At 38.5% G+C, this 18,970-nt stretch overlaps 1 protein-coding gene across 1 annotated transcript; it reads right to left on the bottom strand.

The window, feature by feature from the left end:
• Positions 1-5,986: 5,986 nt before the first annotated feature.
• LOC311046109 (lipoprotein lipase) lies at positions 5,987-12,201 on the bottom strand. Its single transcript, XM_084058243.1, has 10 exons — positions 11,973-12,201; positions 11,147-11,325; positions 10,689-10,868; positions 9,769-9,880; positions 9,166-9,399; positions 8,243-8,485; positions 7,890-8,010; positions 7,450-7,623; positions 7,047-7,154; positions 5,987-6,945 (listed from the first exon to the last, which is right to left on the bottom strand). The coding sequence occupies exons 1-10, from the start codon at positions 12,076-12,078 to the stop codon at positions 6,801-6,803; spliced, it is 1,602 nt and encodes a 533-aa protein (XP_083914369.1). The 5' UTR covers positions 12,079-12,201; the 3' UTR covers positions 5,987-6,800.
• Positions 12,202-18,970: the final 6,769 nt, after the last annotated feature.

Below are 18,970 nucleotides of genomic sequence, written 5' to 3'. Positions count from 1 at the left end.
GTGTGTGTGTGTGTGTGTGCGTGCGTGCGTGCGTGCGTGCGTGCGCGCGCCATTGATCTCAGTTCATGTTGGCACCATAGACAGTGGTTGGCACTAGAGGGAGTAAGTGACTAGGACAAGGGCTCGAGGGAAAACATAAAATGACATTTCAGAGCAGCACTTGTTGTAGGACAGGGTTCTTTTACTCAGTCATAGTATTAAAAGTGTAAAGGAAATACACAGTTAGAGACAATTTAATTAACTGATAATCAGAATGCTTATCAAATCGTTTTTTGTAGTATTATTCACCACTAGAGAAAGATTTTTTTAATGACACTCAACAATCATCAGCATTGTGATAGTTTTTTTTTTTTATTGAAATCACCTAAACATCACAGTTTCTGTGTGTCCACTGAGAGTCTAATTTTGAGGAAGAACTCACATGATTGTTGCAGGGAGACATTTGCCATATTTCTGTTCTATTATTTGATTTAATTTGTCTTAATTTTTTTTACTTAAGAACCTTTTAACTTTTTTTTTTATAAGTTCTTTATAATAATAATAATAATAATGATGATTATTATTATACAGGCCATTTGGAGTCGATTGGTGGTACTTGGTGACACTATCTTGGGTCCATAACATTTCACTGAGCTAGGGAATGAGCTAGGTCTCGACTTTGTACGATCTTGGCTGTGGTTAAAACAATTTATTTGACCCTACCTCTCCAACACAAGGTTGCACAGACTTAGCGAGCTGCAGGCACACTTAAATTTTCTAAGAATTTTGTCTCTAGTTATAGTCGTTGTTGTTGTTGTTAAAAGCATTATGACATACCATTTTGGATGCCATTCTTCCAATGTTATATAATGCGTTCCTCCATTGACAGGAATGCCTTTGACGTCAATTGTTTATTTTTGGATGGTCAAAGAATCATTTTAATGACTGGCTCACAGTTTCTGTTTAAATAGATCCTATGTTTTGCTTTGACATTCATGGAATATCAGATGGGTGTGCTTTGATACATTTGACATAGTTTGTTCACGTAGTTTCATACACTTTAATATTGCTTTTAAGCTGACGATCATTCAAAGGCATCATAAATTGAGTTCCTCCCCCTCCTTCCATCACAAGCCTCTGCCAAACCTACTCCACTGCCCCTACCCCTCCTGCACCATAGCCACAACACAGAGAATAATATTAAGAACAATAAAAAAAAGAAAAAGAAGATGGGGACGCCAATATGCATTACATAGTAGGATAACTGTAGTGTCCATGTTATCTACTTAAAGGACGATTTCACCCATGTTCAACCTATTTTCATATAATTGGTCTTCAATAATGCTCATTATAAGATGGCACCATTTTTGTCTTCTCGTCTGTGTCCCAGAGTAGGGCTGTGGACAGCTCAGAAACCTGCCTACCAGTGAAAATGGGTGAAGTTGTCCTTTAAGTGAGAAAAATGCAATAATTCTGTTGTTGTAAATAGACTACTCCCCAACTGCAGCAGCAACAACATGGGGTTTTGGTCTGATGAATGTATTGGTAGCTTGGTAGCTGGGTACCGATAGGCATATTCTCTGTCCCTGGAAAGACAATGCTTTCATTCCATGTTGCACATGTTTGAAGGATGCTTAGTCTATGTCTCAGAGTCATAGATACCCTGCTATCTTTCAGCCTAGAGTGGCACCTCTTAACTGGACTGAAGGCCTTGAGATAACTATTATGCTAATCACAAAACAGTTTCCAGGAACGAGAGAAAAAGTGTATTCAGAAATATACTCCTGAGGTCCTTAAAAAAAACAAAGAAATAATGTTTCTGCAACAAACAGTGACATCTGTCATATTTGTCACACCTTGAACTTTTTTTTGCCTCTGCGTTGTGTGGCCCGTCAAAATGTAATTCAAATTTGGGGTCGATCGGACCAACATTATTTATCTTTTTTTGTAAAAAAAATAAGTTTGGCAGCCAATTATAGTCAATTGGTGGAATATGAATGATACATGTTTATCACACGACTCCAGAGATAATGTGTAGCGATTTGTGTGAGATTTGTGTGAGTTTTTGTTAAGCAGAAACTAGTGTGGCTAATATGGGGTGTTGCGTCATGATCCAAGGAATCCAGGGGAAATATCCATTGAACGCTCCACGGTTCAGAAGTTGTTGGCCGAAACTTATCAGACTGGTATAGTGATTAGAAAAATGTCGGGTGGAGCGACAGACAGACAGACAGACAGACAGACAGACAGACAGACATACAGACACACAGGGGCAAAAACATAATATTCGTCCCTAGATAACAAACCCTTATAAAGTATCTCTAAATACGAGCACACTGTCGCAGATTCGAATGAATCACAAGAAGAAGAGAGTGAGTGAAACCCATGCCTCTCTGAACTAATGACCATTCCATGTGGCAACACTGGATGCCTGAGATACATGATGATGCAACCCAAGGCATGAGGCAGAGGCAGTATGGAGAGAGCATGTGTACATTATAGAAGAAATGTGCTGCTGTCTTGCACTATAGGTTCCTAGGACAGAATGTCTATCCTGTAATACAGGATTACTTATAAGCTAGTGTCGACAGTTGTCCTGTCAAACGTAGAAAAGAGGTTCTGTGTTGTTGATACTGTCAGGTGCAAAACTGAGAGGGCGTGTGTGTGTGTGTGTGTGTGTGTGTGTGTGTGTGTGTGTGTGTGTGTGTGTGTGTGTGTGTGTGTGTGTGTGTGTGTGTGTGTGTGTGTGTGTGTGTGTGTGTGTGTGTGTGTGTGTGTGTGTGTGTGTGTGTGTGTGTGTGTGTGTGTGTGTGTGTGTGTGTGTGTCTGTGTCTGTGTGTGTGTGCGCGCGTGCGTGCGCGCGCCCACCCACACACGGGCACGAGTTTGTGTGTGTGTCTGTGTGTGTGCGTGCGTTTGTGTATTTTCATTTTGTAGCATGAATGTAGTACAGTACTGAGCATTGCCAAGTTTCAGTTCCCAGCATACAGTATACAGCTGAGCTTGCAGCTGTGGACACTGGACTGAATCCAATAAATTGATTTTACAGCTTCAGACCTCTTGCTGCTGCCATTGAGAACTAAATCTGCATACATGAAAATGTGATGTTATGCTTTGTGTCATGTGGTTGAGAAAAACACATACAGTATGTACATGACACTATGATCTGACAATCAGAAGAAAAAAAAAGTTGCCTCTTTTCCCCAAGGATGATGATGATGATGATGATAATGTCACAAGGGGGAAATGCACATTCAAGTTGCTGTCTAGTGTCTACTTGTTTGGTTAATTTATGACTCTGACGTTTCAGGGTGCAATTGCACCACCCTTGAACTTTGGTTGCAGAATATGCACACAACCCACTTCCATCTGGACCTGTTGTCTGAGAATGTCTCGTACCCTGGTCATGTTTTTATACTCCCACTGTGCCTATCCAGTGATGTGTGACTGCTAGTAATGTGTTCAGAATCTGGCATCTTTGTTGCATCACAGCGTGATATTATAGCCCCTAATCACTTTCATTGCTATAGCTAGCTTAATATGTGATGTGCAATCGAACATCGTGTTAAGATTCCTAATGAACTATCAACCTTTACATGATCATTACGTATTCAAAAGGAGACAAAACAACCAGATCACTTTAGTGCATGTTGTGTGCATGTTTTTGGTGAGGTGGTTAACCTTACACTACATTTTGGATACATTCCAAAATGAATTCCTTTTATGAAATGGCCTGAAGGGCCCCACCTGAAGATCTAAGAGCGTGCATACTGGCTCATATTAACATAACCTGTCAGCCATTATGTAAGCTGTCTATCTTGCATTTGTTTTATTGTTTAGTTTTTAAAGATATTCTTTGGGCCTTTTTTGACAGTGACATTGCAGGGAAATGACAATCAGCTAATCCATCCGTTCGGGCGTCGAACATACAGTACACGGGACTACAAATACGGGGTGGGGAGGCAAAAAAGACATGGGAAATGAAGGAAAAAGAATGGGGTGCATTGCTTTGTACAACATTGTACTAAGCGAGCCATAGCTGAGCACAATGCCCCTGTAATCACTCAATAACCTTTTGCCTTATCAACGTCTTTCAGAGAACTGTCTGCTCTCTCCTATTTATCAAATCCAGACAGTTCCAATTGTCCTTCGAGAAACATCCTGCCCTCCACATTTTGCCATTTAATAAAGTGGCAGTCGACCATGTATACTGTATGTATAGGTAACAGGAATGCTCGCCCCAAAATACACTTTCCCCGATTTTTCCCGCGGACCGCTTGCCCCCAGCAGTTGCATTGTAAGATAGATGATATTGAAATATACCAGGACTCCCAAGCCTTTCCTTAATCTAGATTTTTTTTCCCTGCATGGGATTTCCCTACATTTCAGAGAAATGTACAGTATGAAAGAGTATGAACCCCAGAATGATCATTGTTAATGTCATGTTCAATTGATTGAAATATATATATCGGTGTTGTTAATACTGGTACTGTAGGCCTGATTAATAATGGTCCTGGAATAACTGTGTTGTTAATTCTGGTACTAGTGGTTATAGTGATACTGTATATTTGAGTGTTGTGCACAAGTATTGTTTGTTTGCTCGGTTTGCATTGGTTTCAAGTGTCAACTGCTCACTCACACTCAGTAAAAAAGGACAGCATTGTAGCTTGTCTGTGTGCTGATGCTGTACAGTGTCACTTATTTCTGAAACAGTGATTGGCTGATTGGAGGGGAGTGGGTCATGTGCGTCATCTAAGTTCAGATTTGTTCTCATTCTTTGGCCATATGTGTCAGCTCATCACGCTCCTCTGTGACCCTTTCAGTTAAGGACGGTATGGCTATTGGTTATACACATTCTACAACATCAGGCCGCACGGACAGATGTCTACCTATTGCGCCTACGTAAATCTATCATAAGCTCTTAATGTCATCGTCAAACCATGTTTCTGTTATTGTCTGTTACATATCTCTACAAATGAGCTAATTTGTATTTGTGCAACTTGGTGACTGCCACCATCTCATGACCATTATGGCTCGTCACTACCAATGTTTAGGCCTACTAATATTTACTAGTATCACGAGTGCTTACGTTTGAGAACATGTGCCCTCACGTTTAGTGTTATGTTCTTCTACTGAGCTCCTTTGAAGTGAAAATAGAACACCCTCATGTCTTAATATCCACAACAAATTGTTCAAGGGTGCTGGAGGTACTTTCTCTGCCCATCATTTTTATGAACTTTCCTCCACTGGTTCCACTCCCCAGCAGACAAACACCAGATGTGACTCTGTGAAAGTTTAAATACAGAATTATAACTGATCAAAATAGAAATTAGCGTTCACAATACCACCAAGTTTACCTACATACATTTATTTACATGGGTGTGGTTATGGTAACACCTGTAAAACAAGTAGCTTTGTATGGTTACATACATTGCATAATTTATATACACCTTATGTGAATGTGATTCATGTGTAAGGTTCAGAAAGGCATCCATATTTCATATTTTGATGAAACTCCAGCATTCTTTATCATCTCTCAATGAGTTTATATTATATTCTGTATAGTGTGATACCAAAGACATAACAATAAAAGCTGGAACTTTTTTAAATTATATATAATTTAACACCTACAGTCTCTGTTGCTCAAAAGTAAAAAATCATGGACTATATATATGCATTCATTATAATATAGTTATATATTAGATAAATAGAGCCACGACTCAAAGAAAATGTTCACCATAGATTAAAAATGTACAGTATTTATTAAAAGCACACCCTGTAATGACAGGAAATGTATAATATATAAAAGTTAAATAGCACCGGAAACCAAAACATCATACTGTATATCATAATAGTTACAACTTCATGTGACGTATTGTCATTTCTACACAATTATTGCATCAATAATTGAATAGAGATTCAAAAAAGAAACTATAATGTATAATATATATATATATATATATATATATATATATATATATATATATATATATATATATATATATATATATATATATATATATACACACACACGTATATAGTGTATAACAATATACACCTTAAACTTTGCCAGTGACCTGAAACATACTGTACAATCCAAAATAATTAAACTTATTTACATACTTTGGTGGGAGATTATTTTGATTTGATTTACTTCTGATTGTGAAAGCACCATAAATAGACTAGAACAGTAACAAACAAGTCAATCGAAACAAATAATCATGAATCAATGTATGCAAAGACTCATAATCCTGAAATATTGCCATAGATAGGATAAAAAAAGATAACACACTAATGGGTTTCATTTCATGGTAGGAATGTTATATATCACTAAACACATAACCTGCCATACTGTACAATTAACTCAACAACTCAACAGGGCCCGGGAATCGAACCTGGGACGTTCTGTTTCCCAGGCGGCCTGTCTACCCATTCAGCTATGGCCGCCCCAAACAAACAGCCCCAGGTGTGATTTACAAAAACAGATCAAACTCTAGCCTTGGATAGTACATGTCAAAAGAATATACGATAGTCACAACTCAAGACACAACATACAGAGGCGTCAGGGGGACACAGTATTATGCAAATATTTACTGAGAGTTACTGTATGTGCTATCCGTTTCTCTAAAGCAGTTGTTGATGAGAAAAATTATGCAATTTTTCAGATGATGATTACGGTGATGATGTTAGCCACTTTCAAGCTGGCATCCCTTTTTTGGGTATGGGCTAAAATGGCCAAAAACCTTTTTCAATTTTCAACAATAGCAAAAATAGCAGATCTACAGTACAAGCTTATAGATTGACTATTTTTGCGTGGCACGTCATACGGCGGCTTGAGTGGTTAATGTCGATGATGATGATGTTAATGATGAAGGTGATGATGATGATGACAGTGTGGAAACCTCTATCGCCGCCTCATTCATTCCCTGTTTAAAGAAGCTCCCATGAGTCTTGAGTCTGTGCAATCTGCAAAGTGACACAAAAACAAATAATAAGCACAAAAACTAAGTTTATCCTTGATCCTATTTCCATTAAAGCCTGTCCAATGTTCACAAAGCCTCGCTCACCTCTCTAGACGCCTGCTGTTTTGATCCTCTTTGGATTTTGCAAAGATCACAGCGTCACCGCCTTGAACTAGTTGGGCCAGTTCTGTGTGTTGAGGTCGGAAAATAAGCCTGTAGGGGGGAAAAAAACAGAAAAACAAAAATAAATGTTTTTAAATGAAGATCATTAATTAATTTAAACACATTATCATTGATAAGAAAATGTGTTATAATATTATGAGGAAAATCTGCCTGTTCGTATCTGCATTGGTTTTGTTGTTTTATTTATCCTGCACACTTGCAGATTTCCCTCTGCTCCCTTTGTGTATTCTTTAAATCAATGTCCTTCCGTTTTACTACACCACAACTAATCTGAATAAGATAAACTAGCTGAAGCTAAATTAATTTGAGAGTGAGAGATCCTTACTTGGACTGCGTCTCCCCGACTTTGATGCGCATCCTGCGGATCTGCAGCTCATGTCCATTCAGGAAAGAGAAGATAGAATCGCTCTCCCACTTCAGCTTCACCCTCAGCAGCTCTCCGATGTCAACGTCAGTGGTGAGGAGGAAGGACACTGTGGTGTTGGTGTTCAGGTCGGCCCTGAGGACAGCACAGTTGCAATGGGACATACTGTAAAATCCTATCAGTTATAATATAGACATAAACAGTAAATGCACCTATGGTATATCAATTCACTCTGAATAATAAAACCTTGGCATATTAGATAAGCACAATCAGTGTAGCATCTCCTGTGTTATGTCATACATACTGTATAATTAATTCAAACTGTAAGGTAAGGTAAGCCACATGTGCCTACTGCCTACATAAAGAGCATAATTTGATAAATAAAGTCATGGCCTGCTTACAGTATCATGGTGATGTCTTCCTTTTCTCCGTGGGTTCCATAGAGGGACACGAGGATAGGCTGCTGAGTCAGGCTCAGGTCCTTTTGTCCGAAGAAATGGACCTTAATCTGGTAGTGAAAAACTGGAGAAACATAACGCTCTCTTTAGATTACATTTAGAGATACATCGGAATGACATAACTTGCATTGGCATCGGGGGAAAAAAGCACGAATACGACAGACGAGTGGTGTGGCCATTAAAACGTATGGCACATGCCTAAAAAAGCTGATTTGCGTGTCCAACAAAACTGCGGGGAAAAAAGGAGAATGTTGTTGACCTGATCTTATAAATACAACACAAACTTAAATCCACACCTTTAAACGGCGTCCTCTCTCCAGTCTTGAGGTACATCTTAGTACTCCGGGTGGTTCGCACCTTGTTGACGCCATAGCCCAGGTTGTTGCAGCGGTTCTTGCGGCAGCTCAGACACAAGCCCCTGTTGAAGGCGTCTTTGGAGTTGCAGCGATAAGCCATACTCGCCTGCTGGCGGTTCACCAGAGAATCAATGAACAGGTGCACAGAGCGCTCATGGGCGCACTTTACAAGCTGATCGACATCTGTTGACACACACACACACACACACACACACACACACACACACACACACACACACACACACACACACACACACACACACACACACACACACACACACACACACACACACACACACACACACACAAACGCTGTGTTTACATACTAGGAAACATCAACCATGAGCATATTGGTGAGTCAAAATGTTTGGCAAAGTATACTGCTACTTGGTGTTATTTATTTTACATTTAAATTAAGAGAAAATATTTATTTATTTATTGCACAATATACAGATTGTGAGTAAAGGTAGGTTCTCCAAACATAGGTTCTATCATGACACACATTTAAACTTAATAGATCAGTTTGTCTTCAAATGTCCCTGTGCTTGGGTTAGTCTCAGTTGAAGTTCATTACTATGTGTTTGTTAACTGTTCATGCCATGTATGGTATGTTTTTTTACTGCCACCAATGAAGCTTACTTACTTTAAAATGATGTTAATGCCTGCTAAGTTATTGACTATCAAAAAGGCTTAACACTTAAATACATGCGCCTTGTCTGGATCAGCAACAAATCATAAGTATACTATTTTAAATGAACATTCATTAAACAGAATCACTGATCCTGACTAATCCTCTGCAATGTCTGCAGCTCTATTGGGTCACCGCCGAGCCTATAACCATACAGTGAACATAAGAAACGTACTGTTGATGCCGAAAGCAGCTATCATCTCTATGGCATAGCGAAAGGTACAGCCAGGTTGTTCATTGCCTCCATTGGGGTAGATATCCACATGGCCCACAGGTCTTTGTATTCCGATGCTTAAGTCCGGGCTTCCTTTGGTGTTTGTGTGGAGAACGTCCACAAAGTTGGCATCATCAGGAGACAGCCTTCGCGGCGCGTTGGCATACTCAAAATGAGGTCCAGCAGGATCCATGCCTGGTGGAGAGGAGAGGGATATAAGGACAAAATGTTCCAAAGACATTCGATTGTTTTCAAAAACGTCCCTATGGGAAAAATGCAAAGTTGCAACAGAATAGCTAAAGCTCCAATGCATATCAATGTTGTAGTGAAATCAAAAGTGACACAACATACGTAAGGGAAAATGTCACCTACAGTAAAAACTGTAACTGAGGAGGGGGTGTAACTGACATATAATGAATACAGATAGTAAACACAGAACATGTGTACTATGTTCAAATCAGACTGAAGCTCTGAAAGGCATAATAACAACCTGTGGGGTTGCTAATCTCTTTGCAATGCTTGCAAAAGGGGAAAGTTGTGTTTGTGTGGGTAGGGGGCTCACACCTGTTATTCTGTTAACTTTGTTGTTGGTAAGGTTCCCTGCGACTCCTGCCACATGGGCGCCCAGGCTGTATCCCAGTATATGAAGTTTTGAAAGATCATATTTCAGTCCAGTCTGCAAGATAAGAATTACAATAACTTTTAAAAATCAATGCGCCCAAAAAGGTTTATCTTGGCAACCTTGGTGAAAAGATGAGTCGACGGTTTTCCAGAGATTCACTGTCTGTACATAATATACACAGAACAAGGATTAGCATACAGGACGGTGCAAAGGTAGGACACAAGACAAACAACAGACAGTGAACTATACAAATATCTCTACAGTAGACATTACATTACATCCAGTGCATATACACTTTACTGTGGTATATACGCACTTTGTGGGTCACATGGTTTAACTCTTTAAGACCGAGAATAACGCATCTGTGTCATTTTACAGATTTCTTTGGCTATTCAAAAATAGCAGATATACAAAAAAAGATCTTTGAATATATATATATTTTTAAAGCAAACATTTTTAACTCAAATCTTTGCTTCTGGGGATTCTACAAATGTTGTCTAAATCCTAGTTTTTTGAAAAAAAATATATGTCGCTATAATCAGTGGTTCTCAAACTTTTTCATGTTTAGGACCCCCCAACATTATATGAATTTTGGCCGCGGACCCCCATCTCAAAATATTTTGTTCCAGGGACCCCCCAGAAGTGTAGACCCTGTAGCAGAGTTAAAAATGTTCGCTACGGAAAAAACATTTATATATTCAAAGATTTGCACACATTTTCACGATTTTTCTAAGAAATAGCAGATCTACAAGCTCGTAGCGCGGCACTCGCGCTTGTAGATCTGCTATTTTTGAATAGCCCAAAGAAATCTAAAAATGACACATAGAATGCGTTCCAGGTTCTTAATGGTTTAAAGACTCACCTCCAGCCAGTCAATCAGCTTGGCTACATCCTGGCCGGCCAGCTCTGTGTTCTCTGCTGAGTTGGGATAGTGAAGTTGGGCTCTTTCTAGCCAGTCCACCACTAGAACATTGGCACTCGGCTCCCTTTCAAACAGGGCAGCAACAAGCTTATGGACCCAGCTTTCAAAAATCCCTGCCACCTATAGATTAGGATTAGCAAGAAATTGATGTTACCATAGAGACTGGGACAGTGATGAGAAGAAAACTTTTGTCAATAAAAAGAAATCAAACAAACAAAATAAAATGTATAGCTATTTAAAAATGCTTCATAATAAATAAATAAAAAGTAAGGCTATTCTGGTAGAAAATACTACGTAAATACTTCATACTATAAATAAAGTTTTATTTTTTAGAGTGATACTCAAGTGTATGCCACTTTTTAAGGAACTGGCAGCTTGAACGATTATGGGCTACTTACCGACCAGCCATGGATGATCGCAAATGTAGTTGCTGAGGTGTTGAATCCACACAGAGAGACGGTCTCCTGTCTCCCGGGTACCAGGTAACACAGGTCTTCTTCTGGCTCCTCTGCACTGCGCACTGAGAACTTGGTTTCAATGTCAGTGTAGTCAACCACCGCTTTGGTAGTATTATTACCTATATGAGAGAGATCACTGGTGATTCGACGGCTTAAAGCATGCCGAGATTGCCGACAGAAATAATAAAAGATCAAGCTTTATTTATACAGCAAATTTAAAACAATGGAGATTGACCAATGAGCAGCTACACCGTTAAATCAAAGCATCAATAAAATATGATGCATGTGCACCCATAGCATCAAAACACAATTGAAGTCAAATAAGTACAATAACCTGATTTGGCCAAGCTGTCTTGACAGTCATTTAACCGACTAAAAGTGTGTTCCAATTATGCCATAGTTCGATTGGTATCATAAGCAAATTAGATACTACACATTACAGTGACAGTCTATAACAGGTGGTTCACTTTTTAGCTCAAGACCCAAAAGAGAAATTAGACGTTTCCCAAACTAGTGAAAATAGCAGATCTACAAGCAACTCACGCCCTGTGAGATTGTAGATATAGGCTATTTTCACTTCTTAATTATTATTTTTTTAATTTGTGGAATTTCTTAGATTATTTTCTTTTTTCATGAAATTCCAATGAAAAATCACTGAATTTGTTTTTTATTTCATTATTATTATTATTATTATTATTGTTATTATTTTATGTTTTGGCATTTACTCGTGACCCATAAAAACCCATTAAACAGAACGACAACTTACTCTGATCTGTAGTTTCGGTGGTGTTGGAGACAGCTTCACATGACTTTATCAATACAATCCCAATGATGAACAACCAGGTAGGCCAAAGCACTACTTTCCCCTGCATAGTACAGTAACCGTTATCTATTTAGGAGAACTTTAATTAGGGAAAACAAATGTTGTCCAACGCAAATCCAACGGAATTGCCACTCGAAATGTATTTCGTTAAATGTTATCCTCATCAACAACACGTGTGTTTATGAATTCAAAGATGAGTGAAACCCCTCTATTTATAGCAACGCTGGCGCGACACGCAAATGTAAACCTTTTGCCATTGGTTTAAAGAAGAAAAGGGGGCGTGGCCAACCTTCCCCCACTGGGACAATGTCAACGTGTCACGTGGTTGTTGTGTACTGTACCACCACTACAGACTACAACCACACCTGTTGAACTATGCTCTATTGTCACAATTTATTTGCAGGTCCAGTTTGCATCATGTCCTGCAGCGTGTAGGCTACTTGGCAGTGGTGGGAAAATGACTCATATTCTTTACTTGAGTAAAAGTATTAATACAGCAATGTAGAAATAGTTGCAAGTAAAAGTTCGGAATTCAAAATTTACTTCAGTAAAAGTACAAAAGTATTGCTATCAAAATGTACTTAAAGCACCAAAAGTGGAAAGTAATCATTATGCAGAAAGATGTATACAAATCTTTTGAAAATAGCAGATCTACAAGCTCACAACTATTTAAAATTACCAGGGATAAAGTGGTTAATGCATGTTTTGTAATAATAATACAAATCTGCAAAGTAACTTGTAACTATAGTTTTAAAATAATTGTAATGGAGTAAAAAGTACAATATTTGCATCTGAGATGTAGGCTAGTGGAGTAGAAGTAAAGGTACTGACATTTTAAATTAATCAAGTAAAGTAAAAATTCCTCAACTTTTAGACTGCATGCATCCAGACAGACAGACAGACAGACAGACAGACTGCTCTGGCCTTGAACCAATCATGTTTTTGTTTTTTTTATTCAAATGCTGCAATCTCTCTAAACAGATAATTTTAAATGTTAGAGATTGTACAATGTCTCCCATGACAGACACAGCCATTGCATTTTTGCCTCATCCAGTTTCTTGGAACAACTTTTCATGCCAGATTTTTTTTTAGGGTTGAATGTGATGTCATTTCAGCCAATGAAACCAAAGGTTCACCACCCTCCCACAACACACACCCACACACACCCACACACCCACACACCCACATACACGCACACGCACACGCACACACACACACACACACACACACACACACACACACACACACACACACACACACACCCACATACACGCACACGCACACGCACACACACACACACACACACACACACACACACACACACACACACACACACACACACACACACACACACACACACACACACATAAATCAGAAGTGCAGCTTCCAAGCAAAACCTTGCCGTTTCTGACCAGAGAATGCCTTTGATGTATTACGCTGTTGCACAGTAAAAGCCTCTGTGTTAATTTACCCATCCACACATGGAGGAGTTTCATCAATGGCCTATGCTCCTCAGGGAATTGAAAGGCCTAAGTAAGTCAGTAAGTAACTTGGAGAGTGTGCAAATGTAACTTGATTACATTTGTACACTCATGAATACTGACTATTTTACTGTGTCCATGTATAAACAGAGAGGTGTGTAGCGGTACGTCTACATAAATCACATCTCCTCCAGCAGTGGTGGGAAAAGTACTCAAATGTTTTACTTAAGTAAAAGTATCAATACTGCAATGTAAAAGTACTGTTACAAGTAAAAGTCTGGAATTCTAAATTTACTTGAGTAAAAATACAAAAGTATTGGTATCAAAATGTACTTAAAGTACCAAAAGTAAAAGTACTAAAATGTTTGAAAATAGCCGATCTACAAGCTCACAACGTGAGCTTGTAGATCGGCTATTTTCAAATAGCCTATGTATAAAATAGGGCTAAAGTGGTTAATGTTAATGTATGTTTTATAGTGTAATAATGTATATCTGCAAAGTAACTAGTAACTAAAGTTTTCAAATAATTGTAGTGGAGTAAAAGTACAATATTTGCCACTGAGATGTAGTGGAGTAGAAGTAAAAGTATAGACAATTGGAAATACTCCAGTGAAGTAAAAGTACCTCAAAAGTACAGTACTTGAGTAAATGTACTTAGTTATTTTACACCAATGTCCTCCAGAGACATGATGACTAATACTCATACAGTGTATTCAGGTTTATCTTGTTTTCACTGGCGAAGGACTGAATACCCTGTTTAAAGTAGATAGCACTTATACAATAAGTAGATAGCACTTATACATAATTGTAGTCACAAGTGTAGTCAAAACACGTGTGACTACTAAAGTAGTCAAAAGTGACATTTTCTTTTTTTGTATCTATAAACAAAAATTGGCAAAAGACTGTTGTGTTCTAGCATTTGTAACACATGTCCTCTCTGTGAGGTGAGTGACACAAGGTGACCACACTCATTGGCAGTGTCTCAAGGGTGCATGTGTCTTAACCACATTAACCCTGCATAGCGTCCATATTTTGGGCGTGTCATTATACACAAATTGTTTCCCAAATGTTAGCTATTTGTCTGTGAAGTATATCGGGCTTAAGCCGTTAATGTGTGTGTGTGTGTGTGTGTGTGTGTGTGTGTGTGTGTGTGTGTGTGTGTGTGTGTGTGTGTGTGTGTGTGTGTGTGTGTGTGTGTGTGTGTGTGTGTGTGTGTGTGGGGTAAAACTATGGACAAAGTTGTTCCTTCCTCAGTTAATGTGAAACAGGCAGATCTGACCATGTGCAAACCATATGAGCCAGCCAGCTAATCCAAGCTATTACAATGCTAGAGCCTGTGCTGGAATGTATACTGTAGGCTCAGGGGTGAGAATAGAGGTTGTGTGGATGGGTGAGGTCTAATTTATACATGTTGTATTGTAATTGCTTGTTCCATTCTGTTATTTTAGACATATTACACTAAGATAAAACACCCACAGATTACTGAGTCAATGAGTAGCTAATAATACGTTTTATACATTTTTCCTCACACAGATTTGCACCCCCAAGCTAAAGGCTCAGACTGCGTGAAATCTCCATCTCCTGCAGCAAAGTTTCTGTAGAATTCCAAGGATTCTTAGATTATTGTCTTATCACACATAGGCCTATTAACTCTAAATGAGGCTTTAGGAACCCTGAGGCAAAAGATTGGTGGGGTTCTCACTTTTATGTAGGTTAGTTCAGTTCTGCTTCTAGTGAAGGAATTAGACGAAAAAGACATTATTCCACCCTGTCCCTGTTGGGCTTTTGCAAGTGTAGCCTACTGGTGTCTTTCCTTATGTACATGTAAGGGGAGACCGAGTTTCTCATTTCTCAGTCACTCATTTCTCATATGAAATGAAAGAATAAACCATTGTGCACAAATGTATATACTTTCACACACACATTAATGTATGAATGGTTAAGTACAGGATGTGCATTTGTGACAAGTTGCCCCATTTATCACACTACACAAGGTAAGTTGTCACATTATCTATTTCAACAAATATATTTATAAGTATAGGCTGTCCACAATCAGTTTAGCAGTTACAAATCTGGTTTGTTTACTTTAGACAGATGTTTTGAATACCAGGGCTTCATCAGTGTCAGTGCATGAAAAAAACAGGAACATCCCAGATAGATTAGTAATGAACAAATGACAAACAAATAGTCGACTATGGGCCAGACAGATTGATAAGTCTATATAGACCAAATGCACCCTTTATAGAAAAGAATGTGTAAATGAATAACAAATTACCAATAAATAAAGAAATACATATTTAACAGTTGTTTCCCCTGTTCCAATTCAATACCTAATGTAGCTTTTCTGATATGACTGGGTTTGAGCTGGGACCTGGCTGGGTTTGAGCTGTGGCCTGGCGAGGCTGTGGCTAGGATGGGGTGACGTGTAGCCTATATAGACTAATACTGTGTGAAGCACCTCACTCATGATCAGAGAACCGGGTGACAAAAGTAACCTTACATTCACATGTGGCGACTTGCCCCAAAAGCACTGAGACAACTTGTCCCAGTCAGAGTGACATGTGTGACATTGCTAGCTATACCACAAGTTAGCTTTAGCACAGGACTTTGATTTAGGTATCAAAATTCCCCCTTTTTCTCCACTAACCTGTACAAAAATATTATCACAGTTTTATGACATAAATAGAGACGTTTCTTTTCTTTTTCTTTTTCTTTTGTGGTTGAAAAATGTTTAAACTGAAAAAACAGCTGAGATTACATTGACATATAGGCTACTGCATGTCAAGAGCTAAATGTCTTCAGAACAGCGAGCTGCACATATGTTAGATTTGCAGTTAACTCCCTCTGGTTTTGGAGATATAGCCATCCAGTGTGACAACTTACCCATATGACAACTAACCCCAGCCTCCCTACATGATTCTGAGGGTCCATCGCTCAAATGTTGATGCAGTGCAATAAAATAAGATTGCAGATGGTGCACATAAGGAAAGACACCACTTCATTGTTTTCAGAACAAATTGTACAAATTAAAATCACTTTGTCCACTGGAAGGGAAATAATTGTTCAGCAATTTGTCTTGGTGACATGACATGGTGTAGCAACATACTGTTTTTGTAATGGAGACAGATGCTACATGACCTCACATTTAAAGTGATGGGACTGCACAGGACAAGACAATAGATACTGCATGTGTAGACCACACACATTACCATGTGTAGGTAGGCCTACATACAGTATGGCTTTCAGTTACATTGTGCAATCATCAGGCACAGCAGAGAGTCCACAGCAGAGAGTCCGCTATCCTATAGCGCCCTCTGCAGTAAAGAGAAAGCTGCCAAAATTCACAGATAGCAGTTTTGTACTGACTGATTACTGCAAATAATAGTATTTTCTTTTGCATTAAATTAACCAGTTTTATTTTGCATTAAATTAACCAATTATCAAACTGCCAGTCCCTATTTTGGGCATGGATTTGTATTTTGGGCAAATAGTCACAAAGCTGTGACTGAGCTTGTGGACGGGCTATTTTAGTTATTCTTGAAAAAAGTTATAATATAGGGCTTAAGTGGTTAAATATAAAACCAATTCCGTTCAATTCAATTCAAGATGATTTATTGGCATGAATCAAAAACCATGAACAATATCATCAAAGTAGATTCAAGCAAATGCATAAAGATCACACTCCAAAAAATAATGTAGAGAAATTATTACTCTACTTTTTTGTGCAATGTTACTATAAAAATCATCAAGAACCAAACGGTATAGATTAGTCATATATATATAAATGTTAATTGTCGCTGTCCTTCAGATTATGGCTTGCTTAAACATACTGAGCAGGTTTTAAATTGTTCCACTATTTCCTAATCACTTCAATTGCCAGATACTTCTCTTTTAAAGATGACACTTGTCAACATGCCAACATCACTTAATGTAACCACATGAACCCCATGAATGTCCTATTCTGGACATGTCATAATAAGTGAGCATTGCAAAAATAGGTGAACAAATAACCAAAAAATGTATAAATAAATAGTAAAACAAATTGGCAAAACGAACCGATCTACAAGCTCACATTGTGAGCTTCTAATTCGGCTCTTCTGGCGAAGAGATTTGATGTAGATGGGAAAAAGAAGGGAGCCAAGGATAGTAGAGCCCTCAACCTGTCAACATACATAGGGATTCAGTGGTTAATTGTTGGTAAGACAGAGATGTACCAATATTCCTGCATTATTAGTAAAACATTAGCTCAGTTGGTAGAGTTCTTGCCTTTGGGCCTCAAGGTTATGGGTTCGTATATGCTGAGTTGGCGGCAATTTGTGTGGTAAGTAGCCTACTGGGAGCTGTTGATATTGCGCTCCACCTCAGCAATCCATCTCTCAGGGGTCTTTCGCATTGAAATAGGGATAGATGCCCGTGTTCTCGGCTGTTACCGACGATAAGCCTCTCCGACTTACTTATTAGTTCATTATTATTATTATTATTATTATTATTATTATTATTATTATTATTATTAGTAGTAGTAGTAGTAGTAGTAGCAGTAGTAGTAGTAGTAGCAGTAGTAATAGTAGTAGTAGTAGTAGTAGTAGTAGTAGTAGTAGTAGTAGTAGTAGCAGTAGTAGTAGTAGTATTATTATCACCATCATCATGGGGGAAGGGAGGGTAGCCCTGCAAAGAAAAAGGTTGTCTGGATAATATGTATATGTATGTGAACGTGTCTGTGCACATGTGGGTATATATATTGTATGTCTACACATTGTAAAGTACATTTGTATACATACACCTGTTGTATGAAACAGGTTAAACTAAATAATAACATTATTTGGCCACAAAAAAAGCATCATCATCATCATCACCATCACCATCATCATCATCATCATCATCATCCCTATAAGTCACCACAAGAGAGCACTCTTTCCATCCATTTTGTGTCTTAGAAGGTTTACAAATTCTTGACTCTTACTGTGGGTATATACATGCTAACTATTGTTGAAAATAAAATGTACTGTATTACAAGTAAGAGAGCAAGAGTAAATCATTTAGATTACTCAAACAGAAATAAAACTAGTAAAGTATTAGAAAATAGCATACATAATTAGCATGCATAATTAAAAATGATAAAAGTCTAGAGTAGCACTAACCTAAGGACAGGCAGTGTCGATAGATTTACTGTGGTGTATTTTCTTAAAGAACCACGGTCCTCCGGACCTACAGTGATTCAGGCGTGTGTGTGTGTAAGCATGTCTGGGTCTCATCAAGTGACAGAGCACTGATTCTTTAGCTGATAAGAGTCTCTCGACATTGGCACAAGACACACTGTAGTGTGTAGACTCCACTGGCCTCAGCAGCACGGCCAAGAAACCCAACACATTAACATTCAAGTGAATGTGCTCGAGTGTTTTCAAGCTACACTCTGTCTGCGGTCTGCAGTGGTATTCATTGACAAAGACACCCAGAATGTTG

This window comes from Gymnoscopelus microlampas (assembly GCF_963454915.1).
Source record: "Gymnoscopelus microlampas genome assembly, chromosome: 5".
In the NCBI taxonomy this organism is placed as follows: domain Eukaryota; kingdom Metazoa; phylum Chordata; class Actinopteri; order Myctophiformes; family Myctophidae; genus Gymnoscopelus; species Gymnoscopelus microlampas.
Note: the sequence above shows the minus strand (reverse complement) of the source record. Positions and strands in the feature narration are given on the sequence as shown.

Coding starts and splice junctions, on each gene's coding strand:
- LOC311046109 (XM_084058243.1), bottom strand. CDS start 12,078: ATGCAGGGGAAAGTAGTGCTTTGGCCTACCTGGTTGTTCATCATTGGG. Junction 8,486..9,165: donor AGCTGCTTTCGGCATCAACA/GTACGTTTCTTA, acceptor GTGTGTCAACAG/ATGTCGATCAGCTTGTAAAG. Junction 7,155..7,449: donor GTCGGGGAGACGCAGTCCAA/GTAAGGATCTCT, acceptor TCCCCCCTACAG/GCTTATTTTCCGACCTCAAC.